The sequence below is a fragment of the Kwoniella newhampshirensis genome, chromosome 8 (assembly GCF_039105145.1).
Source record: "Kwoniella newhampshirensis strain CBS 13917 chromosome 8, whole genome shotgun sequence".
Taxonomy (NCBI): domain Eukaryota; kingdom Fungi; phylum Basidiomycota; class Tremellomycetes; order Tremellales; family Cryptococcaceae; genus Kwoniella; species Kwoniella newhampshirensis.
Genome location: NC_089962.1, coordinates 350,979 through 378,877, shown reverse-complemented (window position 1 = coordinate 378,877; position 27,899 = coordinate 350,979). Strand labels below are relative to the sequence as shown.

The following is a 27,899-nucleotide window of genomic DNA, read 5'->3' as shown; positions in this document are numbered from 1 at the left end:
GTAGATGTGGTACAGCCTACAGCGGGAGGAACGCTATGATCGTCATGTCCGGTCAAGTCGATTGCTCCCATCGTCCCAAAAGACGCGACTGTCCTTTATGGCATCCACGTGGGGGACTGACGACACCGTGGGAGAGTTTCGTCGAATGCTAGCTACCTAGCTATAGCCAGCTAGCTCGAGTACTGAGCTCGTCATCCGTTCCTGGACCAACACCAAATCACCACTAATCTCCCTTATCTCGCTTCTATCAACTCGGGCTGACATTTACCATCTACAGATACCGCACCTCTCACATCTCACCTTATCCACGTACTCACTTGTCTTTGTATCCTGCTCATTCACGCGCCATCATGTCCATCTCACCGACAGACGGCGCTCCTACCAGTTTGGAAGAGCTCAAGGAGCTGTTGAAAAATGATACAAAGGTCAAAGTCGCAGGTGGGTATAGTGGTCGACGCTGTGATAAGCACGAGTCAGAGCCTCGGTAGCTGTCCTATGTCGCATGGGGACAGTCTGGATCACCACAACGACTGACTGCGTCTCACACAGGTGTCGATGTCGATGGTGTCCTGCGAGGAAAGATCATGTCCAAGGAGAAGCTGTTGTCAGCTGCAAAGTCGGATGGTTTCAACTTCTGTAGCGTCATCTTTGGATGGGACAGTGAGTCTCGCATCCCGTCTTGTATACACTTCCTTCTCTCACCTGAGGACCTCACCAGATCAGACATGGAGTCCCAGTCTTCCACGGCTCGTTTCTCCTTCTGAAGCGGAGGCTGACCTTCGAGCCCAGTTCACGACCAAACGTACAACAAAGAGCTCCTCGTTGCCAATTGGGACAACGGATATCGAGACCTGCAAGCTTTGATCGATCTCAAGACTTATCGCCGTCTGAAATGGGAGAAGAACATCCCTTTCTTCCTGTGCAAGTTCATCATCCCAGAGACCGGGGAAGTGTTACCAGTCGATCCCAGGAGTCTGGTGGAGAAGGTCGTAGGGAAGGCTCGGGGTCTGGGCTGGAAATGTATGAGCGGAGCAGAGTTCGAGGTGAGTCCGAGAGTGTAATGGTTGTAGCATAGACCCCTAGCGTGGAGCAAGGAAGAGATCACGGAGGCTCACGCGGAATCGATCGCAGTACTTCCAATTCCAGGAAACACCGCATTCTCTCGCCGAGAAGAAATTCAGAGATCTCAGTCCTCTCACGCCTGGGAGTGAGTCACCGCGCTCACAAAAGACCTCAAGCTAACGCTATGTCAGTGCATGGCTACTCTTTGCTCAGACCGACACTGAACATGGACTACTTCCACGATCTCTTTGATATGTCACTAGACTTTGGCATTCCTATCGAAGGGCATCGTGAATGTTCTTCACTCCGCCTCCAAAACATCTACTGACCTTCTAGCTCTTATGTAGACACCGAGACCGGCCCAGGGGTGTACGAAAGCGCTCTCGCCTTCACCGACACTGCTCGAATGGCGGACAATGCGTGTCTCTTCAAGCTCGTTGCGAAGAGTGTGGGCATGAAGCATGGTATCACACCGACATTCATGGCCAAGCCGTGGGGTGACGTCAGTCCAGAGTTCTTCGGTGTTATGCTTTTGCTGACAACGTTGACATCTACAGCTTCCGGGATGCTCGGGGTAAGCGCACATGAGGGTGATTGTGTACACGCCAGCTGATACACCCTGTAGCCATATCCATGTCTCGTTACAAGACGCCAATGGAAAGAACATTTTCGGGTTGTCCGAAGACGAGACAAAGGCTGGAGGGAGGAAAGATGCTGCACACAAGGATCTTCAGTATCTCTCCCAGGAGGCTGAATGGTTCTTGGCGGGTCTGCTTGAGGGTATGCCCGATGGTGAGTTTTAGGTCAAACTTCATCGGCTATGCTCGAGCTGATCACGTATCGTAGTCGTGCCGATGTTCTGCCCAACCATCAACTCGTACAAGCGTCTGCAGGGTGGTCAGGTGAGCGCTTGTCCACCTTGCATGTATGTGTTAGCTCACTCCGGATTACTATGACGAAAGGCTATGTGGGCACCCGACACCGCTTCTTATGGCTACGATTCGCGAGCTGCCTCTGTCAGAATCATCTCCGCGCCTGGTGTCAAGCCTTATGCCACTCGATTCGAGGTCCGTGTGCCAGGTGCCGATGTGAGTCATCCGGGAGTTGACTTCGCGTTGCGGTGCTGAAGTATCTCAGATGAACCCATACTACGCCATGTCTGCAATCTTCGCCCTTGGTCTAAGAGGTATCGAGAAGAAGCGTCCCCTCCCTTACGGTCCGATTGGATCTCCTGGAGTGACGAGAGAGACACTCAAGCATCTCCCAACTTCTCTAGAGGCAGCGACTGAGGCGTTCAAAGCCAAAGACAGCATTGCGAGGGAAGTGCTCGGTGATTACTTTGTGGAGCACTACGCGGGAACCAGAGAACATGAGTTGGATGTGCACAGAAAGGCGGTGACTGATTGGGAAGGTGAGTGGGCAACGAGCCGTTGTCTTTAGCGGATCACATCAAGTGAGAATGTGGGCTGACGCGAAGGACGATGTCAGTCGCTCGATACTTTGAATTGGTTTGATTATTCGGGATTAGGTTGGCTTGGAATAGAAATGTCATATCGGATCGCGCCATGCCAGCAGAACATACTGTAAAACCATTCACTGAAGCTGCGAAGAAACTTGATCAGAAACGTTGGAGTCTTTGTGAAGCACGCGGGCGCCGTTCGGCTCAGCGGATCGTCCGAATATAGACGTTAAGCGAGTATCAGAAGGTTTGTCCGAAGAGCCTGCGCGAAACAGTCATGTTCCCCCTCTTCCTGTCAAATTCCCTTCCTTCGCCGTCGAAAAAAATTCTGATGGGCTCGCGTACGGCCGTGTTCGTTTCGACCTGACTTTTCGCCACGTTGGTTGAGATCGCAGATAGTCCCGCCAACTTCTTCTGTGCGAAGCAATGCGCGTTATTTCGGTGCATAAAACCCCCCTAGATCAGAGAGACGCCTGAGGGGCTCAAGACGAAGATGTAGGCCTGGTCATAACATTGCTAGCATTCTTATCGATATAATTCGCTCTGCTGTTCAAAGGCCACACTACCTTTGTCCGCACCGTTCTGAGGCCGCCCACATCGGATCTAAGCTCGTCCTGACCATCTCTCCTTGATGATCGACCCGAAGAGGTCATGCCATATCGACCGGTAAATTTTGTTTCCTTTGATGACTTCGGTTACCCGTCAAAATCGGATCATTCACGTGGATGGATGCTGTGGGATACCAAATGGGGATTTCTTCTCCCTGAGATAAGGATACCGTATACCAAGTGACTGCGATAAGACCCTTTTTTGTACAGTAACTCAACATATACATGTACAAGCGGACGGAGCGCGTCTGCCCAGTGATGATCGTCTGTTACTAATTCTAAAAATAGATATTTACCCTTTCCCCGATATCCTCGCTCCTCTCCCTCCCTCCCGCCCCCCCCTCCTCCTCCCTCTCGCTCTCGCTTATCTATCAATTCGGTTGGGAACCGCGTGATACCCATCAACTCCACATTATTGGGTCATGCAATTGGTCAAGAAGAGGCAGCAACGTCACGAAACTGCGGTGTGGTAGGTCTGCAAGAAAGAGGAAATTTAGGGAGGGACTACTCATACGACAACATGCATGTAATGAATGAATGGAGAAGAAAATGTTTGGCTCTGCTGAGAGGACGTCCGATGTCGTCGGGATAGGACCTTTTCTCCTCGCCTTCTTCTGACTTTTTGTTATCTTTACCATAATCTCACTCCACCCAAATCGGACACAGCCTGTGAGTCTAGGTATCCACCATTTCCCATCCATTCATATATAGTTACTTGTCCTCTTTCTCTCCTTCCAGTCAACAAAAACTTGGCTCTAGCTTTCAACGCTGATACTCCCAAAGAGGCCAACCCTTGCCGTTTGACACGCAAGCTACCCCGCCTTGGCCCGCCCTAACCATCCCCGGGCCCCAACTACCACCAAAAACCACCCACCACCACCAAGATGTCGGATATCGAAAAGGGCGTTCTGCCCGCTGAGGACAAGTACGCATACGATGGTTCAGCAGGACTCGACCACGCCGGGTCCAGCGGTAGTTCCGAGCTCGGAGCACCTGCTACCGGCTGGGCGAAATTCGACGAGTTGAACAGGAAACTGGAGAAGAAGATGGGGATCGAGACTGTGAGTGTATCGCGCGATTCGGACGACGGTAGGAATGGATTGCTGATAGTCGTACAGAGAGGTATTCAACGTGTACCGGAATCGGAGAGAACGGATACCAAACTTGTGAGTCCAGCCAGTCGTCGATTGCAAGGGGACAATCGCTGACATGTCGACCGTAGTACCACAACACGTTCATCTGGCTCGCCTGTAACTGTGTTCTTCCCACGCTCAGTATCGGAGTTCTCGGACCTCAGCTCTTCTACCTCGGTCTCGGTGATTCCATGCTTTGTATCTTCTTCTTCAACGCTGTGACCGCGGCGATCCCTGCGTACATGTCGACGTTCGGTCCAAAACTCGGTCTGCGACAGATGACCTCTGCGCGATTCTCATGGGGATTCTACGGCGCCAAGCTCGTCGCTTTGCTCAACTGTATCGCTTGTGTCGGATGGTCTATCGTCAACACCATCGCCGGTGCTCAGACCCTCCGATCCGTCTCCGATTACAGTCTCTCACCAGCTGTCGGTACCGTCATCATTGCTATCATCACCCTTGCCGTCGGAATGTTCGGTTACAAATTCGTTCATCGATTCGAACAATTCGCTTGGATCCCAACAGCAATCACCTTCCTCGTCTTGCTTGGAGTTTCAGCCAAACATCTCGCCAACACCCCTATGCCTGTCGGTCAGGCCGAAGCTGCCGGTGTCCTCTCTTTCGGTGGTACCATTTGGGGCTTCGCCATCGGTTGGGCCAGTCTGTCGTCCGATTACAACGTCTACATGCCTGCCGACGCCAAGAGCTGGAAGGTGTTTGCGTGGACCTATCTTGGTTTGATCGTCCCTCTCGTTTTGGTCCAATGGCTCGGTGCTGCCATTGGTGCTGCTGCCATGGTCGTGGAGGATTGGGGAGCCGCTTACGCCGAGCACGAGATCGGTGGTCTGCTCGGTGCCATCTTGAGTGAGTCTGTAGCCTATTTTGACATTGATTAGTCACTGACCATGCGCAGTCCCATCCATGCACGGTGGTGGTAAATTCTTCATGGTCTTGCTCGTCCTATCCGTCATCGCCAACAACATCATCAACGTCTACTCGATGGGAATGTCCATCTCTGTCATCAGCAAATGGCTCGCAGCTGTCCCTCGAATGGTCTGGCCCTTTGTCATCACGGCGATCTACATCCCCCTCGCCATCGTTGGCGCAAACCACTTCTCCGACACCCTCGAGGACTTCCTCAACGTTCTCGGTTACTGGTTGGCCATCTACGTCACCGTCGTCCTCGAGGAACACTTCATCTTCCGAAAGGGGCGATACGACAACTACAACGCGGCGGAAGCTTGGAACAACAAGGCTTTGCTGCCGGTCGGTTACGCGGCCATCTGTGCGGGATGTGTCGGTGTCGCTGGTGCCGTTTTGGGTATGGCCCAAGTCTGGTACATTGGTCCTAGTGAGTAAAAGCCCGTCCTTCTTACCCCTGTAACCCCGCTGATGTCGCAAAACAGTCGGTGCCAAGGTCGGCGGTACTGCCGATCCCTTTGGTGGGGACGTCGGATGGTTGTTGGCTCTCGCTTTCACGGCCGTCTGCTACCCTCCTCTCCGAATACTCGAAAAGAAGTGGCTCAGGCGATAGTCGCGGATACACTTCTCTGCCAGTGCTCCATAAATCCAGTTTCGCTCTTCGATATTTCAATATTTTTTTTTTCGTTTTTACGTTGTTTCAAGGTGAGATGCCGTAGATACTTACTTGAACTTTACATATATTACTCGGCAGTTGGTAGAAAGATGGAGGAAGATGCATATCGCGTCTTGCCTGCTGCTCCGGATGCTCTCGAGGAAGCTCGTATAAGGGCGTGGACCCTAAGGAATCTGCGACACGCTACACGGGATTCAAATTATACTGACACTCGTTGCGCTGATTATTCATCGAATGATGTGTCACATCCCCTCATTGACATACATCCACCTCGTGGCTTATGATAGATGTTCAGGCGCTCAGTAAATCTTGATCCTCGTCACCCCACCTCGTTCACATATCTAAACCTTGTTGGTCGGCCTCTGGACATCCTTGTTACTGAGCAACATCCCATCTTGATCGAACACCATCATATCCACACTTTCCTTGGCGCCAACTCCCTCCTGCCATCCTGTGATCGTACTGAACACCCAAGCCTTCCCACCTCCCTTGCCACCAGCGACCAACTCGGCAACGACATCATGGACATCGCAATGGAACGAGGGGTTCTCCTTCAGATGGCCGCTGTAGAATGAGAGGTAGGCGTCGAGGTTGTCGAACGGGGGATAATCGTCGTGTTGCATCTTGGACAAGGGATGGGCTAAGCTTCGAGTGATTGGGAAGTTGGGAAGCTCGGACCGATCGTTGCAAAGAGTCGTCATGGCGAGCCTTGCCCTTTCTTTGAGAACATCGACAGTGAGTGGTTGGGTAGTGGTAGAGGTGGTAGTGCTGGACATGTTGGCAGACGGGTCCGGACCAAAAATCTATGTGAATGGAGATATGATCCTGCTAGAGGCGTGTGCGCTTGTATAGAGGACGGCAGTTGCAGATTTTGACAGACAGTCCAAGTCATACTTGACACCTCTCTTGACATGTCTCTAAATATATATCCATCTCATGCCTCGGCGTCGGTGACCGATTCATCCACACACCATATTGAGCGAAGTCATCGCCGAGCTTGTATTGCCTCCGAGCAGACACAGATCGTGGGCACAATGCTCTATCGGAGGCAGACCCGATGTATTTCCAGCGAGCAACTCATCCACAAACATCATCATCAATGTTCAATGTCATCCCGGTGACCGACCCTATCGCTGGACGATCAAGCAAAATACCTCCGAGAGCGATCCCAATCTGTTTCATTACGTAAACTTGTTTTCTTGGCTCACGTGACCTTTGGAACCGTTCGTGGGCAATGTCTCGTCTGTATCAAGTCCATCGCTGTTGTGTAACATCATGATGCGATTGTATACACCTTGTGTGTCCACAACAAGTGAGACGACATCCACCGCATAATGGACGGAAACGGCGACTTGTTACCTTCGTCATCATATTCCTCCGCCGAGGCAGGACCGTCCGCGCTCCCATTCTCTTCTCAGGCTTACTATCCGGATCGTTCGACCGGACAACCATCATCATATCCTCATGATGAAGGCTCGACGAGCCAACAACCTCTTTCGGCACCTGTCTCCGATGAGATGCTAGTCGTGGATCGACCACTCTCCGGTCCTGGATCAAGAGGTGGACGAGGTCGAGGTCGTGGTTTTGGTCGAGGTAGAGGGTCAGGACGTGGGTCACGAAGAGGTCGAGGGTCTCGTGGAGGTGGAATGAGAACTTCTACGAGGATATCTGAACGAGCGGCGTATTCGGGATCGGGATATGGGGAGCGGAAAGTACAGAAACTGAAACTGTCGTTCAAGACAGCGTCAGGAGCTGCAGGGGGCGAGAAATCCGGAGCGAGGAAGACGAGCTTCTTGGGTGAATATGATAGGGAATTGGACGAGAATACGGATGAACCACTTTGTTTTGAAGAACAGTTTATATTGAGAGTCCCGAAGGAGATCGCAGAGGGGAAAGGGGAAGGGACAGGGACTGGGTTGAGAGACATGGTCAAGGGCAAGGGCAAAGGTTTGGAAGGGGTCGAATTCAAGTTTTTAGGTGGGTCCGTTCGTTTACGCGTCACTCGATGTGATTGTTGACCGTCGTATAGATCCCCGACGAGCTGCATTCAAGTTCAACGGCGTCACCTACGCTGCGAAACTGGTCGACTTGCCAAATATCATCGAGTCGCAAAAAACGTTCGATAATCGACATCTCTTCAAAGTCGCCGACATATCTCAGATGTTAGTGGTAGATCAACCTGTCACGAATGAAGCTTCCATCACCGCTGCCCCGCTCAAGATCGACGAGTATATCTGGCCTCATGGTATCACACCGCCCATGCGGTGGGCGAGGAAACGAAGGTTCAGGAAGAGGTTGAGCAGACGGGCCATCGAAGTTGTCGAAGAATCGGTGGAGGAGCTGTTAAACCGAGATAAAGATGCGGAGGATCATAGTATAGGTGCGTCGAGTGTGGCCTCGGCAACAACGTACAGTGTATGCGAGCCACTCAATATATTGACATTATTCATCCGCATGCAGAACTCATAGACGCTCATCCAGATCCGGAAATCGCTGACGAGTACTATATCAATTATGACCCCGAAGCGATGTGGCAACAGCATGGCGAAGACGGCTCCGAGTTTGGCGGATCAGAGATGTACGAGGATCCAGGATCGGTGGCCCAAGACTGGGGTGAGGGAGGTGACGAATACGGGACTGATATGGGCGATGAAGGGGGAGAGGGAGAGTACGAGGATGACGAAGGGGAAGATGGGGATGGGACTTTGGATCAGTATGTCGGGTCAGGTCATGATTTGGGCGGTACTGACTGCGACACTTAGAGAACTTGCGGCGGCATTGATGGAAGACATGGATGGTGTACGTAGATTCCAGGCCCTCCCCGAAACCATGCTAACGGTCAGACAGTCCGACGGGTCCGGCCAGTCCGAAGACGACGAAGACGCCTTATCAGGCTCTGACGATGACGAAGATGATGACGAGGGTGAAAAATCTGAAGATGACGATGAGACGATAGAGAAGAAAGCCAAGATCAAACAATTCAACAGCGAGATCAAGGCGCTCGAAGGTGCTATTGAAAAGAAGAGAGCGGGCTTTGCCGGTGGCAACCCTATCATGATGGTTCGTCCAATTTCCGTGGCGCGTTAGCACAGGGCTCACCATTGTTATGTATACACAGAAACGATTCGAAGAGACGATAGCGGGACTACAAGCGGACGTGTCCGCGAAGATCGCCGCCCGACAAGCTTTGGTGGACGAGCTGGACAAAACGGAAGGATCCGCAGCGAAGGCAGATGCAGGCGACGGGGACGAAGAAACTCCCGGAGGGACACCGATGGACGAGGATGCAGATATGGACGATGCTGAAGGAGAATATGAGGATGGAGGTACACCTGCAGCTGGGCGCGAAGGCAGAGATGCGTCAATACAGTCATCCGAAGGTGATGATGATCTCTTTGGGGAGGACGAGGAGGATGAAGGTGAAGAGAGGGGTACAGAAGGTGACGGAGAAGTTGCCGAAGAAGACGACGAAGAGGGATATGATGACGAGGATGGTGAAGGCGAAGAGGAGGAAGAGGAGGAAGAAGACGAGATGTCTCGAATGCTTCGACAAGAACTGGAAGGGTTAGATCAAGCGGAGGTGGATGAGACACCGGCCACTCCGGGAGCTCAAGAACAAGCGGATGCGGCGGCAGCAGCGGCTCTGAATGATTTCGCCATGGCAGAGGATTACAGCGCTTTCGCAGCCGCAGCGGCGGGTGTGGATGGTGATGGTACCGAGGAGATGGATGTCTCAGCAGGAGATATGAACGTGTTTGGAGATCTGGCGAATCTGAGTATGGGTGATGGTGCAGGTGTAGGGTTTGAACAACCTGCTTGGGTGGAGGGCGGTGCGGGAAGGAGAAGGTATGCCAGAGGGGTGGAGGCGGGAAGCGATGATAGTTCAGACGAGAGCGATGATTAGTGGATGTGTAGTGTCATGTTCCGACGTTGTGATGATCTGTCTACGACATGCATAATGATAGGACGAACAGGAAGATGGAATATACGTGCAGAAACGATAGCATCACCAACCACCCACACCTAGGCCCAAGCCACTGTCCACCTCGCCCTCGTCCTCTCCAACCTTGACGACCTCGTCCTTCTTCCCAAACAACTCTTTCAGATCCACACCACCGCCCACATCTCCACCCTTTCTTAACTTGGCCTTTATCTTCTTCTTCTTTTTCGAGGTGAGTTCGACCTCTTCTCCGCTCTTCTTGACCTCGATCACACCCACCACTGCGGTCTGGTTCTTCCCCGATCTATCTTTTTGAGTGTGTGACAGAGCCTCCGGCGCAGCCAATCGGACGTCGATGGGGTCGGCACGGGTAGCAGGTTGTTGTGGTGGGATAGATCTCACGTCGTGTTTCGTTTTCTTGGAGGATGGGACATCGGTAGTCGCTGTTGGTAAGTCTGCTGAACCTTCACGATGCCTTCGCTTCCTGACGGGTTTGACCTCGTTCTCCCTTTCCCTCTTCTTGCTCTTAGTCTTTGTCTTCTCCTTTGGCACGACCTCTTCCCCTTCGCCCCCTTCCTCAACATCTGACACTTGTTTGTCTGCCGCTGCCTCTCCGCCCCACTGCCGCATGATCGCACCGCTGCGCACATTCGCTCCAGACGGTTTCATCTTCCCCTCCTTCCTCTCCCTCTGCTTCTTATCATATTTCGACTCTGAAACTTGCCCCTTCTTCTTCCTCTCCACGACGCGTTTCGCATCGATGATCTGTAGCTTCGGCAAAGATCCTTGGAGCAATTCGGAGTAGTTTGGATGAGTGATGGCGAGAGGATTAGAATGAAGTGAGAGGGAACGGAGATGTGACCATAATGATGAAGTCTGCTTCTTGGAGAGGGAGGTGGATAAACCGAATACCGTCGAAATAGCAGTATAAGGTAATGAACAATTCCCGAGGTCTAGGACTTCCAATCCGTCGCCTAGACGATTACTTCCGCCGTCTTCGCCGCCTTTGCCAACCTGAGAGAGATTGCCCGTACCCCAGGTGGTGACATGTGGAGGGAGAGAAGTGAGTTGGGGAAGATTGTTCATCTTGACGTCGCGAAGTAAAGGAAGGGACGAGAGATCAGGGAGGGAATAGGAAGTGAGACGAGGACAGTGCGAGAAAGTGAGCTTGGATAGGTGGTGGAGATCTGATAGAGTCGTCGGGAGGGAGGAGAGGTTGGGTGAGTGTGACACGACTGCAGAAGAGGAAATGGATCAGCTTTTACTGTGGGATGCGAAGTGCTTCGCAGCTTACTAAGAGAATTGAGGTCTGTCCACGAGCCCACCACATCAGGATCCAGCTCTGGCCAGTCGTTGTTCATCGCTACAACAGCTTTCAACTTTGAGAGTCGACCAAGGCTCTTTGGGAGCTGTTTGAGACCGCAGCCGCTGATATTGAGTACTAAACATCACACCAATCAATCTCTATACTCCTTCCGTAGACTCGGAGACAGACCGCATGCAACTCACCACTTAATTCTTTCAGACTGCCGACGGCTTCCCACCCATTCCCGATTCGACATCCTGCCAGACTCAACCACGTGACACCTGTTCCTTCCAACCACGAAACATCTTCCGCTCCGCTCCCTGCGAGATCCACCCTTCGGATCGTCGTCAACGTTTCAGCTGGTGGAGGAATTGGGAATGGAGCTTGAGAATAGATGAGCGCCACTGCCGTCCTGATCGCTTTCGGCTTGTATAAAGCCGGGTCTTTACTTTGTTCTTCGTTACGTGGTCTCTTCCTCGAGAACCGATGTTTACCCTCTGGTTTAGAATCAACTTCATCGCCGGCGGGTGGTCGCGGTCGCGGTCGCGGTCGAGACGAAGGACCGCTTTGATCATTGTCTGGATCGGAAGGGACGACGACGGGACCTTGAGAGGTCGAAGGTCCGGCCGAAGGGGCGGGTTGAGCTGATTTGGCAGCTCGCTTTCGACTCCTTGCAGCGCCTTTGTCCATCGTGTATCTTGTATCAGGCGCAACGAAATCATGTCAAGAATGTGAAGTGAAAGTATTTTGACGAGTTGTAAAGTCATACAACTTGAGAGTACTTTTCGGATCACGTGACATTCTTTCATCTCGTTCACTTCTTTCTCGAAATCGTCTCTCTCTTGACTGACATCTTGACTTCACATCTGTACAAGGTCGTTTCAGATCCGATCTTCTGTCCAACATTCTCCCGACGTTTCTCCATCACCTCCAGAAGAACCGTATAGCATGTACGCATCCAGCTCGCGCATCTTCGCCAGATCGACTCTGCTCTCTACTCGAGCTTTCTCAGTCAGTCCACAGTCCGCTTTTCGACCTTTTCCCGCCGGTCTGTTCGAGATCCCTTCTGTGCTGATCTGACCTTTCCTCATGTGACAGACTACAACGAAATGCGCTGCGAAGAGAGAAACGTTTGTCGAGCTACTTGAGGATGTGCCGGGATTAGGGAGGACGTGTGAGCCAAGGACCGCATTTGAGCCCAGGGATATTCGCATCGCGAATCCAGCCAGAACTTGAGGAGCAATGCCAGGCTGGATACTGACGTTGAAACTTCCACAGTTGACAGACTGTTCGTCGCACCCGGAAGAGCTAGAAACGATCTGGTCCCTACTCGGAAAGCCCGATTCGTTCCGTTCAAGGACAACTCATCACGTCAGGTTTACCGAGCGACGGTATGTCGTCCCTCCGCTGCTTCCGAGACACTCTACCGTCATATACTGCTTGGCTTTATCCCCGAATCGACTCGGAATGCTGATACGATTTGGTGTAGGACGCCGACCGTGCTATCCTTCACGACTTCTTGGTCGAAGGACCCAATCCCAAATCCTCCGCTTCTTCTTCATCCACCACTCTTTCAGAGACCGAATCCTTTCACACATCTCAAGAATTACTCGACAAACTCCATCTTCTCCCTTCCATTATCACTTTCCCCAAACGGACCATATCCCCCGACTATCCTTCGTTGCACGGATCGTTAACCCTTTCAGATATACAAGATCGATTGGGGAACGAGTTCGATCTGAGTGCGGGTGATGCAGAGGTCGTTTGGTCCGAACAGGACATAGGAGCGAGGATGAAAGAGCTGGGTCGATGGGGAGCTGTGGTGAGGCTCAGGAAAGGAGGGAGGGAGGAGGTGCCGGTGGACATTGTGGTGGTCAGGGTGGAAGAGGAGCAGCAATAGGCAATATGCATTTCAGCCATCATGGCAGATAACCCCTGAACACCTGCACTGATGCACTCAGAGGTCGATGGCCGCCTGCTGCCTCTGCAGAGTGATTCGAACACGCCTATAATGGATGAATTATGATCCCTTTTGACCAACATGGAGTGCATGGCATATCTACGTAGTATCTAAAAACGTTTGAGTCCCAAACAGCGTTCTAGCCGCTGCTACCAGCTACACCCAATTTGCATCAGCTCATCGAAAACCCCCGCATGACGCCAAACTCACCTCCTCTAATATATTACAAACCTCTCCCAGCGCCTCGTTCTCCGCCATAGCATACAATATAGCCATTTCAGCTTGATACGATTCCGTCACCGTTGCAGGGGATACATCCCTCTTCCTCGCGGTGTCGTCCGAATTTGTATCTGCCTCGTTGGGCTCCACGTGAGGATGCCTCGAAACCCTTACGTCTTGTGCGTGTTCATCTGTCACCTCCATGAGCTCTGAAAGGGGGACTCGAGGAGAGGGAAGAAATTGTGGTAGTGGACTTCGTGAGCCAAAGGCATGACCGCAGGCCCATAGATTGATCAGAATGGTGGAGATCTGTATTGAGCGAAGTGTCAGTCATGGTACCTCGCATCACGCAAACTCACCAGCTCCCGACGGATTGGCAGAACATCCAAGACAGTCGCCTTCCGCGGCACACTAAACCTCAGTATTCTAATCTCAATTAGGGTCTCCAGCAGACGCTCGCTCGCATCAATGACTTCGGAATAGAGTTTGACAGGTCGAGGAAGGAGCGAGATTTCTTGCCGTTGGATCGAGACAAGACTTCGACTGAGTCCGAAGTCGCGCTGCGGCAGATTTATCGATCAGCTGACTGACGCTCGTTGAAGACTTTGGCTCACCTTGATCTTTCCTTCGAGACGATCATACTGCTTGTCGTCTACCCTGTACACCAGGGATGATCTCACAAGGTCTCTGCGAGATGTCAGTATTGACTTTCATTCCGTGGACTGATCAACTCACCGACTCATTCGAAGATCTACCAAATGTCAGTTCAAGATCAGCCGTTGACATTCGTAACTCACAGAACTCTGTAATCCGCTCCATCATGCTTGACACTGCGCGGAAGTACTGCACTCTGGCATGCACCGGCCAGACCCAAGTTCCGACGAGCACCGCTGCAAATGTGCCGATCATGATATCGGTGAATCGGTACCATGCCAGGGTGAAGTCGGCTTGGCCATGGGCCAGACCGAGATAGGGGATGAACATTAACGGGGGGAGTGTGATTCCTCTAAGGTACTGGTCAGCTCGTAAAGACAAGGTGGATGACTCACGTCGATACGCCCAGACCTGGCGTGCTGGTGTTGAACAGGATATGCCAGGAGATTGGGACGGTACACGCCGTCGCGAGCACGACCAGACCGTATGGATTCTGCTTGGCGATGAGAGTGCACTGAGTGTATGGTCAGTCAGGCTCTCTGCTACGTTGCTGTCAACTCACGACAAACCCGACCACAGCGCCGATGAAACATCCCAATCCTCTCAAGAAACCGACTTTCAGGATCGCGCCGGTCGTGTCTTCCAACACGAACATGTAGCTGACTACCATCCATCCACCGCGAGAGGTATCGTACCATTTTCGGCCAGAGAAACCGGGCGGCAGTAGTGCCGGCACTGCCAGGAGGCTGATCCCCGCTGCAAGCTTGATACTGAAGAGGACGTGTCGGGAGTGCTTGATCGCGTGCATGGAGCGTGAGAATGTTATTCGTGCTGCAAAGTGCGCTTTGAGTTACTTGGAGGGTACCCTAAAGAAGGCTTCCGCTCACCTTTGACTACGCCGTGCTGATTCCACGTCCTCTTCCATGCACGATTGAAGCGATTTCCAACAGTACTGTCGGTGGCCGCTGCCTCCCGCCGTTGGTGTAGAGTAGCAGTCACGTAGTCCATGTCTTGGTATTCCTTCATCTCATCTTTGGGTTGTTCCTCCTCCGCCGCGAGATCGGCTTCATCTACGGGCGATATGACGTGAGCATTGCAGTGGGAGATATCGCCTGAGCACTCACCCACACCATCGGTCCCCTGCGGCACCTCCTCACGATCTTTCATCCATCCCAAGCGGAAAAAAGTCAACCAGGTCGAAGGCGTTGACTCGACTCGGATCGAGGCGCTCAGGGCTGTATTGGCCAATCCGTGCACATCTCTCGACAGGTCGAGCAATGCCGTCATGTAGAAGGCGAGACGAAATCGATCCTTATTGCGAAGCACATCCGTGACATCTGTCGACTCGGCGTAGGTCACGTGATCACGATGATGTTCTTTCTTCGCATCTCGATCCATGCTACCCAATACAACTCCCAGGGCCCGCTGAACACCGTTCAATACCTCCTCCAAATGAGCCTTGGCCTCGACTAGCGCACCTTCGGGGACGAGTGTCTTTTCAGTGTCAGGAGGGCTGGACCAGCCATAGGTTTGCTTCAGCTGACGATCGATGGTATGGAGCGTTTCGATGATGGCGTCAACGAGATTTTGACTCGTATCTTTGAGATCTGGGCGAGTGGACAATGCGATGGTGGCGTTTGAATCAGCAGGTCGCAGATAACTCGTGAGATGCCTCGGTCTCCGTCGATGCACGGAATGATGCGGGGGTAAATCCGCCTCGGATGAAACGGACGTCTGACGTTCGTGCCTGCTCCTGGACCGACGTCGAGGTGTACCTGGACGACTCCGAGGAAACGATCGGTACAGAGCGGCCTGTATTCGTTCGCCCGGAACATGGCTGGTCTGACCCAGGAGAGGATTACGCTGGAGTCGTTGAATCGATTTGATGATATCCGGTAGAGCGGATTGCTGTTCCAAAGCAAGACTCTCTTTGAAGTAGGAAGAGCTCGATACGTGTAAGCTCAAGACGGTAATCTTGAGCTTTTTAGCGAGTTCAGTTTGCGAGGGTGTCTGGTTCTGCGCCTCGAGGGATTTGACAGGTCCGGTCGAGTCGCTGTCTACGGGGGCGGTGACCGGAAAGTGGACCTCCAGAAGGGGCGAAAGCGAAACGGGGAGGAGTGTGCAGATGGTCTGGATGGATTCGTCGATCTGAGTACCGATGGGATGGGATGATTTGTGCGGGGCAATGAGAAGCGTCGGGATCAATGCGAAAAGCGCCGAGAAGATGACGATGTAAAATTGCTCCAAGAAAAGTTCGGCGGTCATCTATGAGGTGTCAATTTGTGTTTCACCTACGCCGTCCGCTTACATGTGTGACAGCTTGCTGCGACGTGAGCTGGAAGATTGGGAAGAACAACATGATCTTGGAGAATGCGTTGAATCGACGAGCATAGCTCCGGATGAGACCAGCTAGGGGTTGGGGGTTTGGCGACGTCAGAGTATGACTCAAAGAGCAGCAGATTGATTGTAGCTTACCCATCAAAGACAGCAGGGCCAATCCCAGACCCAGAATGGCTCTTGACTCGTTCGAATCGGCTCCATATCGTCGACCACAATACGCCGCCACGGCCAAAGTGGCACAAGCCCATGCTATCCCAATGGTCCCACCCGTCACACCGAGTACTGCAATTCCTGGTCAGCATTCCAAGCCACACATCACACCTCACCTGTCGCTTCGAGCTGAGGTCCGATCCGGCCCCTGGGGAAGAAGAAGATGAGATTTGAGGTGTATGCGAGGAACGCCCATCTTGCATGGTGTCAGCGTGCTGAGACGCATAGCGAGAAGGAGGCTCACTGTCCGGATATCCTCGACCAGGGTCTAATGACTACGAAGACGAAGCTGAGAAAGGCGCATAGTGTCGGGATTGATAGCAGCCGGAGTCTACCGGCCCATTTCATGTCGAGTGGCGAGCGGTTGAGCGCTGTACGACCAATGTCTGATGTCACAAAGATGCCAAGATATGATACAGAGTGTCCATGGTCAATGTGTCTACGCAAGTGATACAAAGGTAAATGAGGATAAACGTATGTTTTGACTTGAGTAGCTTGTTTCCATCGACAAGTCCGATCACGTGATTCCCCCCCTTGGTCACCGTAACGACTCGCTTCGTTTCGAAAAGTGCCATTCATCTCTTGTTCCACCATCAATGGACCCATACGCACGACATAATGTCGCAATTGACATCCCTCATAGCGTCGCGGACCGCTCCGTTTCACACCTTTGAGTTCTTCCCTCCTCGTACCGAAGCGGGTCTCGTCAACCTCCTCGATAGAATCAGAAGACTCGCCGATGCTCCTCTACCTGCGCCGTTGGCAGTGTCGGTGACATGGGGTGCCGGGGGAAGTACCGCTGATAGGAGTTTGGAGTTGGCCGAGCAGGTCGTCAAGATGGGATTGGACGTGGTGCTGCACCTGACATGCACGAATATGGCCAAGGAAAAGGTCGACCAGGCATTAGGGGTGAGCCGTCATGTTGATCAAAAGCGACATTGTGCTGACACCTCGCAGAGATGCAGAGATCTGGGTATCCGTAACGTCCTCGCCCTTCGAGGCGATCCTCCTCGATCCGAAGAATACGCAGTGTCTGCCGATCCCACGCCCGACTTTTTCAAACACGCCGATGACCTCGTCCGCTATATCCGTGCAGAACACGGCGATTGGTTCTGCATCGGAGTCGCTGGGTATCCTACCCCACACGCTGATTCAGAAAACGAGGAGGACGATCTACACTGGTTAAAGGTGAAGTGTGACGCTGGAGCGGATTATATCATCACACAACTGTTCTACGATGTGGAGGGGTTCCTGGAATGGGTCAAGACCTGTCGAGAGAAGGGTGAGTGCAGCGATAGTCGACCGCTCTGATACCTGTAGGCATCTCGCAACCGATCATTCCCGGCATCATGCCGATTCAGAACTTTGCGTCGTTCAGACGCCTGGTGAATCTGACCAAATGTCCTGTACCCGACTCCATCATGGACGAATTGCAACCCATCTCATCGGACGACGCCGCGGTCAAGAATTACGGAGCGCAACTGGCCACCAAGATGGTTGCCCAGATCATTGGCTCGAAGCTTGTCCCCGGAGTTCACTTTTGCACGCTCAACCTGGAAAAGTCGGTCCGCACGATATTGGAAAACCTCGGCTGGTCAACCAAAGCAGACAATCGGCCCTCGACGTCGCCATCACCCCGACACAATCAGCTCATCGAGGATGACGCGGATATGACGAATGTGAAGGATGGAGTGGCGATCAACGGAAAGACCAGATTATCGCCGGCCACTCAGATGAAAGATCTTTCGATCTCGCCAAGCGAAGCGAGCCAACTTGCCCAGTATGGATTGACGCACAATGTCTTGCCTCCCGCACCAAAGGCTGGACTGGGTGGCAAGAGCGGTGGTGTCGCTGAGGACAGCTGGGATGAGTACCCTAACGGTCGATTCACCGATGTTCGAAGTCCGGCGTATGGTGAGATCGATGGATGGGGCAGTGGTCTCAAGATCACAGTGAGTGAAGTGCGAACGACTGTTGACTTGTACTGACGGGACGTAGGCGGCACAAGCACTGAAGGAATGGGGCACGCCCACGGACGCCTCTCAGCTCTCATCGCTCTTCGTTTCATACCTTGATTCGTCTCCTGAAACGCCGACCACCCCGTTTTGCGACCTGCCCCTCTCTCCCGAATCAGCCTCCATCTTACCTCATCTCATCGCCTTGAACTCGACGAGACTCCAACACTGGACGGTCGGATCTCAACCCGCTGTGGACGCTGCCAAATCTGATGATCCGATACATGGCTGGGGACCTCGTGGTGGATATGTCTTCCAAAAAGCTTTCGTCGAGTTCTTTGTGAGGGAGGAGGAGGTGATCAGGCTGGAGGAGAAGTTGAAGAAGGGAGACGGGCAGATAACCATGTATGCGGGGAACAAGAAGGTGGGTTGCGTGTTGACAGAAAGTGCTGACTTGTGTACAGGGCGAGTTTAGGACGAACGCGCTGAAAGATGCCGTCAACGCGGTGACTTGGGGTGTCTTCCCCGGTCAGGAGATATCACAATCCACCATCATTGAAGAGACCTCTTTCCTTGCGTGGAAGGTGAGTGGGGTGTTCTTGTTGGAAGAATCATGCTGACCAGATCAATAGGAGGAGGCATTTGACATCTGGACCGAATGGTCATTGCTCTACCCACGACAGTCGCCTGCGAGGAAGCTGCTCGAAGGGATAGCGGGAGAATGGTGGTTGGTCAGTTTGATACATCACGATTATAAGGATTCGGAAGGATTATGGAGGTTTTTGTTGAAGTAGCAGAGTTACGAAGCGCAGGAGACGAGGGTAATCTCAACATTGTATAGCATTTGTCCATCACGGAACATCAGTAGATCCAACTCTAGACCTAAGCATTTATAGCCACGAAGAAAGACAGCGGGATAGGTTCCATACAACGCAAGCGGGTTGTCTAGTCTGATCACTCAGAATCACTATCTGATTCTGCGGCTTCGTCCCTTTCTTGCTGGTTGGCGTTCATACTAGCCAACAAGTCGACCTGGGCATCTGGGTTCTGATCTTTCCTCATAGCTTGGAGGCGCTGTCCTGTGAAGTAGGGTTAGCAATACTTCAGGGTCAGGAGTGCGAAGCTGAAGATCGAAGAGAGACATACGGAATATGGTTGCGATAGCTTCATTTGTCTTTCGATCCAACTTGGCCATTCTATTAGTCATATCTCTCTTCAGATCCCAATTCGCTCGTTTCGGTTGAATGTTGAATAGGTCCTGGACAAGAAGCAGCTCTCAGCGTTTAGCTGGCGATGAGTCGGACCGAGAACATCGGTCGGATATGCCCACTCACCAGCTCCTCTTTGCGTTTCTCCTCATCCTCCTTGATGATCTGTTCTGCTAATCCTTCGACCGCCTTCTCCACAGTGTCCTCCGCTTCATCCTCTTCGCCTCGTTTTCGAAGCGTACGAGTTTCGGGATCGTAGTTCCGTTGTTTGAACGCGAAGTGGGATCTGGATAAATGTCAGCAGCTTGACTTGTATTGGATTGAAACCTTGGGAGATACGGTCGAAAGAACTGATTCAGATCCTCGTTATGGGAGGGAAGCACAATGGGCAAGATGACTCACGGGCCACCATTCGTACCGTTCCCTGTCTCTACCGCTTCCTTCCTCCGTCTCAGCGCTATCAGCCGTTCTTTCCGTGCAGCAGACGTAGCTGCGAGGTTGGTGTCCATTTTATCTTGTGGTTGCTTGGATGAGAATGAACGTTCAGATGCGAGTTGTCGATGGATCAAGTAGTTAAAGGTGTTGAGCGAGGTTGAGATGCAAGGAGCATCACCGTGGGAAAATTGCCACTCGGTTTCTACATCTACATTCAACGCAAAAGTCTGAAATAACGATATCATGCAATCTGTTCATCCTCGTTGTAGTAACATAATCCAACCAAGAGACTAATACCGTCACCCACGATGGACGCTGCTGAAGGTATTGAAAAGGCTTCAAGACCTCCTGCCGGATCCTCGAGATCCCGAAAGAGGTTCGTGGGAACTACGTCTTCGTCGAAAGCCTCGTCCTCTCGTCAGACCGTTAGGAGAGTAGCGAATCAGGTCCCGGATGATATCCTCAACGATCCAGATTTGAACGCTGCGATTGCAGGTGAGGGAGGCCTTCACGTAGTCTCCGCAGAGGACGGAGGAAGAGCGGCTCTGACCGAGACCACTGACTTTGTACTTGCCACAGCCCTTCCCGGAAACTACAACTTTGAGATACACAAGACGATCTACCACATCCGTCGAGATGGAGTCAAGAGCGTCGCTCTCCAGATGCCCGAAGGCTTGATGATGTACGGCTGTGCAATTGCTGATATTATCGAGACGTGAGTGTGACTGTGACTGTCATCCGGTCATGCGCTCACTCCTGAACAGATTCACCGGCGCACTGCCTATGATGTTGGCAGATGTAACGTATGGTGCTTGTTGTGAGCCATATCTCCCTTTTGGATCAGGAGTCAGCTCATCACTGGCCGCAGGTATTGACGACTACACGGCCAAGGAGATGGGTGCGGAGATGATTGTGCATTACGGTCATTCCTGTCTGAGTGAGTCACACCTGCCGCGAAGCTAAAACATCATCTGATCTGGTTACATTTAGTCCCGGTGTCCCAAACCACGCTCAAAACACTTTACGTCTTCGTCGAAATCGCCATCGACACTTCCCATCTCTCACTTTCCGTTCGTCGCAACTTCCCTTCCTCTAGAACATCGTTCCAGCGACTTGTCCTCGGTGCTGCCGCTTCCGAACCCGGTGGTAAAGTGCCCATCGCTCTTGAGCTGGAAGATCAAAAGGCCCGCGACGAGTCGTCGTCGTCGATTGCGACCACCACTGAATCGGATGATACTGGTTCCGAACGACCTACGAAACTCGCATTGGTCTCCACGATCCAATTCGTCGCAGCGATTCAATCCTTACGTACAGATCTGGAGACCGCCCTGCCACCGCTGGAGAAGGAACAGGTGGACAAGGAGGAAGACGGAATTTTGGCGGAAGTGAAGCGAGGCGATATCGGCGTGTGGAGGGGGAAGTATGACGTGACAATCCCTCAAAGTAGACCATTGAGTCCTGGCGAAGTGTTGGGATGTACTGCGCCGAAATTGAACGATGTGGACGCGTTGATGTGAGTTTTGGGGATCTTACGTCTTGCTCCACATACGTCAAGCTGACAGTCGCTGCATCATAGATACGTCGGTGACGGACGGTTCCACCTCGAATCGATCATGATCGCGAACCCTACTGTCCCTGCATTCCGATACGACCCCTATTCCAAGAAATTCACCCGAGAGACGTACGAACACGACGAGATGCGATCGCTACGAGGCGAGGCTGTCAAGGTGGCTCGCAACAACCTGTTGGAACAAGGAGCGTCCACGTGGGCAGTCCTCCTCGGTACGCTCGGTAGACAAGGAAGTCTATCAGTGTTGCAGAGCGTGACGGCGGGTTTACCCCCTGACTCAAATACAATCCCACCGTTGCTCTTACTTTTGTCCGAGTTGAGTCCTGCAAAATTGGCTTTGTTGCCAAAGGAACAGATCTCGACGTTTGTTCAGACTTCATGTCCGAGATTATCGATAGATTGGGGATACGCTTTCACCCGGCCTCTGCTGAGTCCGTACGAAGCGAGCGTCGCTTCGGGCAGAGTGAAAGGTTGGGGTGGATTGAGTCTGGAAGGGGGTCTTAAAGGTGAGGGCGATTATCCGATGGACTTTTATTCGGACAGCTCGTTAGGGCCATGGACACCTCGATACAAGGTCAAAGTGTAGGTGGGAGGATATTAGATAGGTTCGAGGAGTATATTATGATATGTACAACCAGTTGTTTTTGTTTGTGACTAGATGGGTCGGCTGGTCCCAGCGCATCATGCCCTTATCAACCTGACCCTCGCAACGATCAATCCTCACCCTGATCGGCCTCGTCGCCAGCTTCATCGGTATCGTTACCATTCCCTCCATCCGGAGTACGAGCCAGAAAGTCGTTCAGCCTGTACCGCCCAGTCAGGAGCGATCGGGTGACCGAAACCCGCGCGCACTCACATTCGCACGAAGGGGACCAAGACCCGCGCAACTTCCTTTACTGCATCCTGAAACTTCTCATGAAGAACCTCTTCATCCGTGAAACTGTCGACATGTCATCAGCGCCGGCTCAATGTTTGCTCTGTGCCACTCACTGATGGAGCACCGCCACCGACCTGAGCTTCAACAGATCGATATCCTTATGACCCTTTTCCACACCCTTCGGAGCGACTTTCAATGCATCATCATGTCCAAACACATTCTGTCTCTTCCCCTTCTTCTCCTTCGCCTCTCCAAACACCTTGACAAACTCTTCGTTCTCAATCACATCTCTGAACCTCTGCGGATCCGCCAGGAGATGACTTCGGATCGACGCTAGTTCGTCTTTGCCAGGTTGCCAGAGACCGCCGGCCATGATGGATTTACCGTTCGGACAGATGGAGATGTGGTAGCATGCGAAAACGCCTTTACGTCCGCCGCGAGAGGTGGACATGGAGAAGTTCCGCTTGTAGGGTGTTTTGTCGGATGAGAACCGTACGTCACGGTAGAAGCGATGCTAGAGAGGTAATCAGCTTGTTTGCGGATTGAATAGGGAGGTTGACAGTCAGGACTACGACTGATGACAGAGTATGGTCACTCCACACTGCACTCACTATTATATCCCTTGGCGGCAGATGAGGTATCTCGTCATCCACCTCGTGTAATTTTGACTGTATCAGGCCGACGAACGCTTGCCATTCCTGAGGATGCCAGCGGTCAGCGCCTGAGTATCTCTCATGGTGCATGCTCGACTGCCACTCACCTTCTCTGCCTGCCGAAACGCCGGCTCATGCGATCTGAACCAATCTCTATCGTTCCTCTCCGGTATCTGCAGATTCCTCTGATAATTGAACGTGTTTTTCGATATCCGACCGGGTGGTACTGTGAATGCTCTGCTCAGATCGATATGTCAAGCGGTCGACAGCCTACCCACCCTGACCCGTCTTCGGAGCTGGATAGATCCTTCCGGCGATCTCCTGCCCATCTTCCAACTCGATCTCACTATCGTCGTCCTCATTCTCATACCCCTCGATACCGTGCCCACCTTTCCCAGAATCTCTTTTCACCTTCCCAGGCCCATTCTCCTCTTTGACCTTTTTCGTCCCACCCCCACCACCGCCCACCGATTTCCGCTTTTTACCCTTCTTCTCATTCTCCTCCTCATCCAGGAAATCACTATCGACGTCTGAACCGTCGGCTTGGACCACTTCCTCGTCATACTCCTCAAACCCTTCATCTGAAGAAGGATCAAAGGCGTCTTCCGAGTCGGAATCATCTGTCGATGAAGGAGGTTCTGATTCTGTCAATCCAGTAGCTGAATCGAACTCATCATCAGATTCGTCGTTGACCTGGCGAGATCTAGCGCCAGCGGTACCTCGCGCTTCTTTTCTAGATTTCGCTTGCCTTTGACCAGTATTGGGTTTCGTCTGAGCTTTCGGAAAGTACGGAGAAGAAGTCGTCGGTTTGACAGATCGACCGGACCGTGTGGAAGTGGGCGTGGTGGACTGTTTCAGCGTGGTGGAGGTTTTAGCCCGGGGAGTGGATCTCGTCGATGACACTCTTGGAGAAGCACGGGCACTCCGTCGGGGTGTGGTTTTGGACTGCACCATCGTTGTCGGGGCAGGCTGGTCGTCTTGGGCAAATGACAATAGCAGTACACCACTCCAAAAACAGCTTGCACCTCATGTTCATCGACGCGTTGACAACGGTTGACTGGACCGTTAGCTAGCGCTAGCCCTCGATCGCGCTTCCTCTCCCACGGTGACACCTCCCCTTGCGCTTTTCATCACGTGATTTTGCAAAAGTCTTTGCTGCCTCTACAAAAGTTAGTCCAACGTCTATACTAGCATTTCTGTTGTGTTTACAAGCAGTCACAGTGTCATCACCGATCACCAGCACGATGGCGTTCGTAGAAAACAAGGCATCGTCCTCCAGAGGGCCCTTCGCCAAGCCTAAAGTAGCTAAAGGGAAACAAGCCTCTCCAAAGGTCAAATCCAACGAGGCGAAGCGGAACAAGATCAATCAGGAGTTGCAAGAGCTGCAGTCGCGAGTGGACAACTTTGTGAGTGAGCCTCGTCTGAACAGTACAGCTTTTGAGCTTACATTTGTACGATAGTTTCCACCGAAAGAGATCACTCTGTTCTCCGATCTGCCTCTGTCCTCCCGGACACTGAAAGGTCAGTGCTCCTCTCCGCTTACCCGTCGCTGACGCCCCCACAGGCCTGAAAAGCAGCCACTTTCTCAACCCTACACCTATCCAATCCCTCTCCATCCCTCCATCTCTACAAGCCCGTGACATCCTTGGATCTGCCAAAACAGGATCGGGCAAGACACTCGCGTTTTTGATCCCGCTCCTGGAACGACTGTATCTGGAGAAATGGGGCCCACTCGATGGACTTGGTGCGGTGGTGATCTCTCCCACGCGAGAGCTCGCTGTGCAGACATTTATGCAGCTGAGAGATATCGGAAAGTATCATAACTTCTCAGCGGGGCTGGTTATCGGTGGTAAACCGTTGAAGGAGGAGAGGGACAGATTGGGTAGAATGAATATCCTCATTGCGACCCCGGGGAGATTGCTGCAACATCTGGACAGTACGGTGGGGTTCGAATCGGGTGGAGTCAAGGTATTAGGTGAGTGACATTGGTTTTTATAGAGTCTGACGCCTTGCAGTGCTCGACGAAGCCGATCGCCTTCTCGATCTCGGTTTCCTACCTGCGCTGCGAGCTATTGTAGGCCACTTCTCACCCGTCCACACCGCCCCGAGCGCTCGACCCTCTCGGCAAACGCTGCTCTTTTCCGCCACCCAGTCCAAGGACCTTGCCGCGCTAGCCAAGCTGTCTCTCCACGATCCCATGTACATCAGCTGCAACAAGCCCGGGGAAGAAGGTGTAATGCCATCCAACCTTGATCAGTTCTACGCGGTGATAGGCCTGGAGAGGAAGCTTGACGCGCTGTGGGGTTTCGTCAAGAGTCATCTGAAGATGAAGGGGATTGTGTTTGTCACCAGTGGTAAACAGGTGAGTGAAGTGTGTTCAGAATCATGCCTGACAACATTTAGGTCCGATTCATCTTTGAAACGTTCCGACGACTCCACCCCGGTTTGCCACTCATGCACCTACACGGTAAACAAAAACAACCGACTCGACTAGACATCTTCCAGCGGTTCTCGTCGGCCAAACATGCCCTCTTGATCTGCACCGATGTCGCCGCGAGAGGTCTCGATTTCCCCGCGGTGGATTGGGTCATCCAGCTGGATTGTCCCGACGATGTCGACACATATATCCACCGAGTCGGGAGAACAGCACGATACCAAGCTGGAGGAACCGCCCTGACCTTCCTCTGTCCCAGCGAAGAGGAGGGGATGAAGTCGAGATGGGGAGAGAAAGCGATCGAGGTGAAGAAGATCAAGATCAAAGAGAGCAAGATGGGCAATCTCAAGCAATCGATGCAGAATTTCGCGTTCCGAGAGCCAGAAATCAAGTATTTGGGTCAGAGGGTGAGTGTATGTCATGATGACGGTCGCTGACGGCGACCCAGGCATTCATCTCGTATATGAAATCCATCCACATACAAAAAGACAAGTCCATCTTCAGGCTGTCGGAACTCCCCGCGGACGCCTACGCGGACAGCTTGGGTCTTCCCGGAGCGCCTCAGATCAAGTTTGCAGATCAAGCTAGATCAGGCGGGAAGGCGATCAAAGCTCGAGGTGGGGAGAAGAAGGAGGACGAAGTATTGGTGGAGGAGGTGGAGGATGTCAGGGATGTTGTCGCAAGCAGTGATGAAGAGGGCGAGGATAGCGGCAGCGACGAAGGCAGTGAACAGGAGGAAGAGGAGGACAACGAGAGCGAGAGCGAGAGCGAAAGTGCTGCTGACAAGGTGAGCTTTATGTGCAAGATACTTATGACCCGGCTGACCCAACCCAGGGCCAGGCCCCCGCTGTGCGAACGAAATACGACCGAATGTTCGAACGGAAGAACCAGTCGATTCTCACCCCGCATTACACCGCTCTCATCGCTCAAGATGACGAAGAAGCGGAAGATGACGCCAATGTGTTCACGCTCTCTCGTCGTGATCATGCTTTGTCAGGCGATGAAGGGGATCTCACTTCGGACGAAGAAGCGCTGTCCGCGGAATTGAAGAAGAAACCCCTGATCTCCTCGGAAGACCTGTCCAAGAGGAAGTTGAAACAAGCTGCATCACGCAAAGCTCAACTGAAGTCACGGCCTGGACCATCCAAGATGATCTTCGACGAGGAGACGGGCGAGGCGAGGGAGTTCTACGAGGCAGGGGAAGATGTGGAGAAAGAGATGGGTGCGGAGGAGAAGAGAAGGGAGTATTTGGAGAAGGAAAGGGAGAGGATGAGGGTGGAGGACAAGGTGGATAGGGAAGTGGCGAGGGAGAAGAAGAGAGAAGTCAAGAGGAAGAGGAAGGAGAGGGAGAGGGAGGTGAGTGGTGTTTTGGGCTTGAGGATGTGTCAAGCTGACTCTGGATCCAGATCCGCGGCGAGACCACAATGGACGGCGACGAACCTATTGCTTATCTCGGTGGAGACGACGACGACGACTTGTCGAGAAGATCATACTCTCCTTCGCCTGTCGCCGAGGAAGTGCAACCCATCCGGAAGAAGCAGAAGGGTGGTAAGATGGCGGATGATCTGGAAGATGAGGAAGCTCTGGCCCTTAGGTTGTTACAAGGATGAAGAGATGCTCGTGGTGATGCAAGCAGTAATCCTTGGAGTCGGTGTCACGATCAAAGCATCGAGTCGATGCGTCAAAGCAGAATCGCGCCTCCGTATCTGCCGATGGGATACGATTGACTCAGCGCGTGTGCATTCGGACCGTGGACGAGCGGTTTTCCATCGCGGTGTCCTGCTCGGCAAAGAGCGGTGATCCAGCGCTGACATTCCAAGATCGACGCCCGAAAGGTTTTCAAGTGAAAGTTCGTGCTTGGTGATATGAGTCATGGAGAGTGACGAATCCTACAACCGTGATTGAAGAACGGTATGAGTAGAGTTTGAGGTTGCCCCAGTCACGCACGTCCTGTTCGATCTCGTTCGTTGGTTCGTTCCCATCGTCTAGCGCTATCAGCCAGCATCCTGAGCTTTTTGACTCTGTCATTTACTCGATTGAATTGAGCGTTTTATGGTTCATCCCATCCGTCTCTAGCTCTGTGCAAGTTCCACGGACGACGATGCGACCGAACCGAACCTACCGAGAGTTGCAGATCTAGCTTTGGTTCACGGCAACCCCAGCCTCAGAGGAGTGAAGCCACGCTCATGAACCCAGTGCAGCTGTACCGAGTTCATGACGACTTGCATGTGCGTGCTAGTCCGGGAAGGCGTGAGAAAAGATGATGATGATTGGCAGGT

At 52.5% G+C, this 27,899-nt stretch overlaps 12 protein-coding genes across 12 annotated transcripts; 7 read left to right on the top strand and 5 right to left on the bottom strand.

Annotated features, from left to right (window-relative positions):
• Window positions 1-350: 350 nt before the first annotated feature.
• IAR55_004344 (uncharacterized protein) lies at window positions 351-2,576 on the top strand (the record flags this gene model as incomplete). The annotated part of the gene is made up of 12 exons (XM_066947443.1): window positions 351-438; window positions 550-660; window positions 790-1,043; window positions 1,132-1,207; window positions 1,254-1,352; window positions 1,410-1,564; window positions 1,620-1,636; window positions 1,688-1,854; window positions 1,909-1,964; window positions 2,025-2,150; window positions 2,200-2,473; window positions 2,551-2,576. The coding sequence occupies 12 exons, from the start codon at window positions 351-353 to the stop codon at window positions 2,574-2,576; spliced, it is 1,449 nt and encodes a 482-aa protein (XP_066801857.1).
• A 1,437-nt stretch (window positions 2,577-4,013) lies between these two features.
• On the top strand, window positions 4,014-5,796 carry IAR55_004343 (uncharacterized protein; the record flags this gene model as incomplete). Its single annotated transcript, XM_066947442.1, has 5 exons — window positions 4,014-4,190; window positions 4,248-4,295; window positions 4,352-5,126; window positions 5,176-5,613; window positions 5,669-5,796. The coding sequence occupies 5 exons, from the start codon at window positions 4,014-4,016 to the stop codon at window positions 5,794-5,796; spliced, it is 1,566 nt and encodes a 521-aa protein (XP_066801856.1).
• Window positions 5,797-6,200: 404 nt separating this feature from the next.
• IAR55_004342 (uncharacterized protein) lies at window positions 6,201-6,635 on the bottom strand (the record flags this gene model as incomplete). Its single annotated transcript, XM_066947441.1, has 1 exon — window positions 6,201-6,635. One exon carries the CDS (start codon window positions 6,633-6,635, stop codon window positions 6,201-6,203), a length of 435 nt encoding a protein of 144 aa, XP_066801855.1.
• Window positions 6,636-7,193: 558 nt separating this feature from the next.
• Window positions 7,194-9,763, top strand: IAR55_004341 (uncharacterized protein; the record flags this gene model as incomplete). The annotated part of the gene is made up of 6 exons (XM_066947440.1): window positions 7,194-7,836; window positions 7,889-8,239; window positions 8,320-8,572; window positions 8,622-8,658; window positions 8,707-8,919; window positions 8,978-9,763. 6 exons carry the CDS (start codon window positions 7,194-7,196, stop codon window positions 9,761-9,763), a joined length of 2,283 nt encoding a protein of 760 aa, XP_066801854.1.
• Window positions 9,764-9,865: 102 nt separating this feature from the next.
• IAR55_004340 (uncharacterized protein) lies at window positions 9,866-11,795 on the bottom strand (the record flags this gene model as incomplete). The annotated part of the gene is made up of 3 exons (XM_066947439.1): window positions 9,866-11,034; window positions 11,094-11,240; window positions 11,309-11,795. The coding sequence occupies 3 exons, from the start codon at window positions 11,793-11,795 to the stop codon at window positions 9,866-9,868; spliced, it is 1,803 nt and encodes a 600-aa protein (XP_066801853.1).
• Window positions 11,796-12,053: 258 nt separating this feature from the next.
• IAR55_004339 (uncharacterized protein) lies at window positions 12,054-13,005 on the top strand (the record flags this gene model as incomplete). The annotated part of the gene is made up of 4 exons (XM_066947438.1): window positions 12,054-12,116; window positions 12,204-12,279; window positions 12,384-12,496; window positions 12,595-13,005. 4 exons carry the CDS (start codon window positions 12,054-12,056, stop codon window positions 13,003-13,005), a joined length of 663 nt encoding a protein of 220 aa, XP_066801852.1.
• Window positions 13,006-13,164: 159 nt separating this feature from the next.
• IAR55_004338 (uncharacterized protein) lies at window positions 13,165-16,836 on the bottom strand (the record flags this gene model as incomplete). Its single annotated transcript, XM_066947437.1, has 14 exons — window positions 13,165-13,221; window positions 13,276-13,593; window positions 13,644-13,844; window positions 13,899-13,971; window positions 14,020-14,035; window positions 14,082-14,290; window positions 14,334-14,452; window positions 14,501-14,769; window positions 14,826-15,008; window positions 15,063-16,203; window positions 16,247-16,347; window positions 16,414-16,560; window positions 16,605-16,684; window positions 16,733-16,836. The coding sequence occupies 14 exons, from the start codon at window positions 16,834-16,836 to the stop codon at window positions 13,165-13,167; spliced, it is 3,018 nt and encodes a 1,005-aa protein (XP_066801851.1).
• Window positions 16,837-17,106: 270 nt separating this feature from the next.
• Window positions 17,107-19,237, top strand: IAR55_004337 (methylenetetrahydrofolate reductase; the record flags this gene model as incomplete). The annotated part of the gene is made up of 6 exons (XM_066947436.1): window positions 17,107-17,397; window positions 17,446-17,758; window positions 17,809-18,440; window positions 18,487-18,848; window positions 18,919-19,027; window positions 19,076-19,237. 6 exons carry the CDS (start codon window positions 17,107-17,109, stop codon window positions 19,235-19,237), a joined length of 1,869 nt encoding a protein of 622 aa, XP_066801850.1.
• A 160-nt stretch (window positions 19,238-19,397) lies between these two features.
• IAR55_004336 (uncharacterized protein) lies at window positions 19,398-20,160 on the bottom strand (the record flags this gene model as incomplete). The annotated part of the gene is made up of 4 exons (XM_066947435.1): window positions 19,398-19,522; window positions 19,590-19,701; window positions 19,778-19,937; window positions 20,054-20,160. The coding sequence occupies 4 exons, from the start codon at window positions 20,158-20,160 to the stop codon at window positions 19,398-19,400; spliced, it is 504 nt and encodes a 167-aa protein (XP_066801849.1).
• Window positions 20,161-20,394: 234 nt separating this feature from the next.
• Window positions 20,395-22,242, top strand: IAR55_004335 (diphthamide biosynthesis protein 1; the record flags this gene model as incomplete). Its single annotated transcript, XM_066947434.1, has 6 exons — window positions 20,395-20,581; window positions 20,666-20,801; window positions 20,851-20,903; window positions 20,955-21,023; window positions 21,077-21,599; window positions 21,663-22,242. The coding sequence occupies 6 exons, from the start codon at window positions 20,395-20,397 to the stop codon at window positions 22,240-22,242; spliced, it is 1,548 nt and encodes a 515-aa protein (XP_066801848.1).
• Window positions 22,243-22,369: 127 nt separating this feature from the next.
• IAR55_004334 (uncharacterized protein) lies at window positions 22,370-24,140 on the bottom strand (the record flags this gene model as incomplete). Its single annotated transcript, XM_066947433.1, has 6 exons — window positions 22,370-22,460; window positions 22,513-22,596; window positions 22,647-23,047; window positions 23,145-23,231; window positions 23,294-23,412; window positions 23,465-24,140. 6 exons carry the CDS (start codon window positions 24,138-24,140, stop codon window positions 22,370-22,372), a joined length of 1,458 nt encoding a protein of 485 aa, XP_066801847.1.
• Window positions 24,141-24,430: 290 nt separating this feature from the next.
• Window positions 24,431-27,230, top strand: IAR55_004333 (ATP-dependent RNA helicase DBP4; the record flags this gene model as incomplete). The annotated part of the gene is made up of 8 exons (XM_066947432.1): window positions 24,431-24,592; window positions 24,647-24,707; window positions 24,751-25,161; window positions 25,214-25,548; window positions 25,692-26,027; window positions 26,069-26,407; window positions 26,455-26,976; window positions 27,027-27,230. The coding sequence occupies 8 exons, from the start codon at window positions 24,431-24,433 to the stop codon at window positions 27,228-27,230; spliced, it is 2,370 nt and encodes a 789-aa protein (XP_066801846.1).
• Window positions 27,231-27,899: the final 669 nt, after the last annotated feature.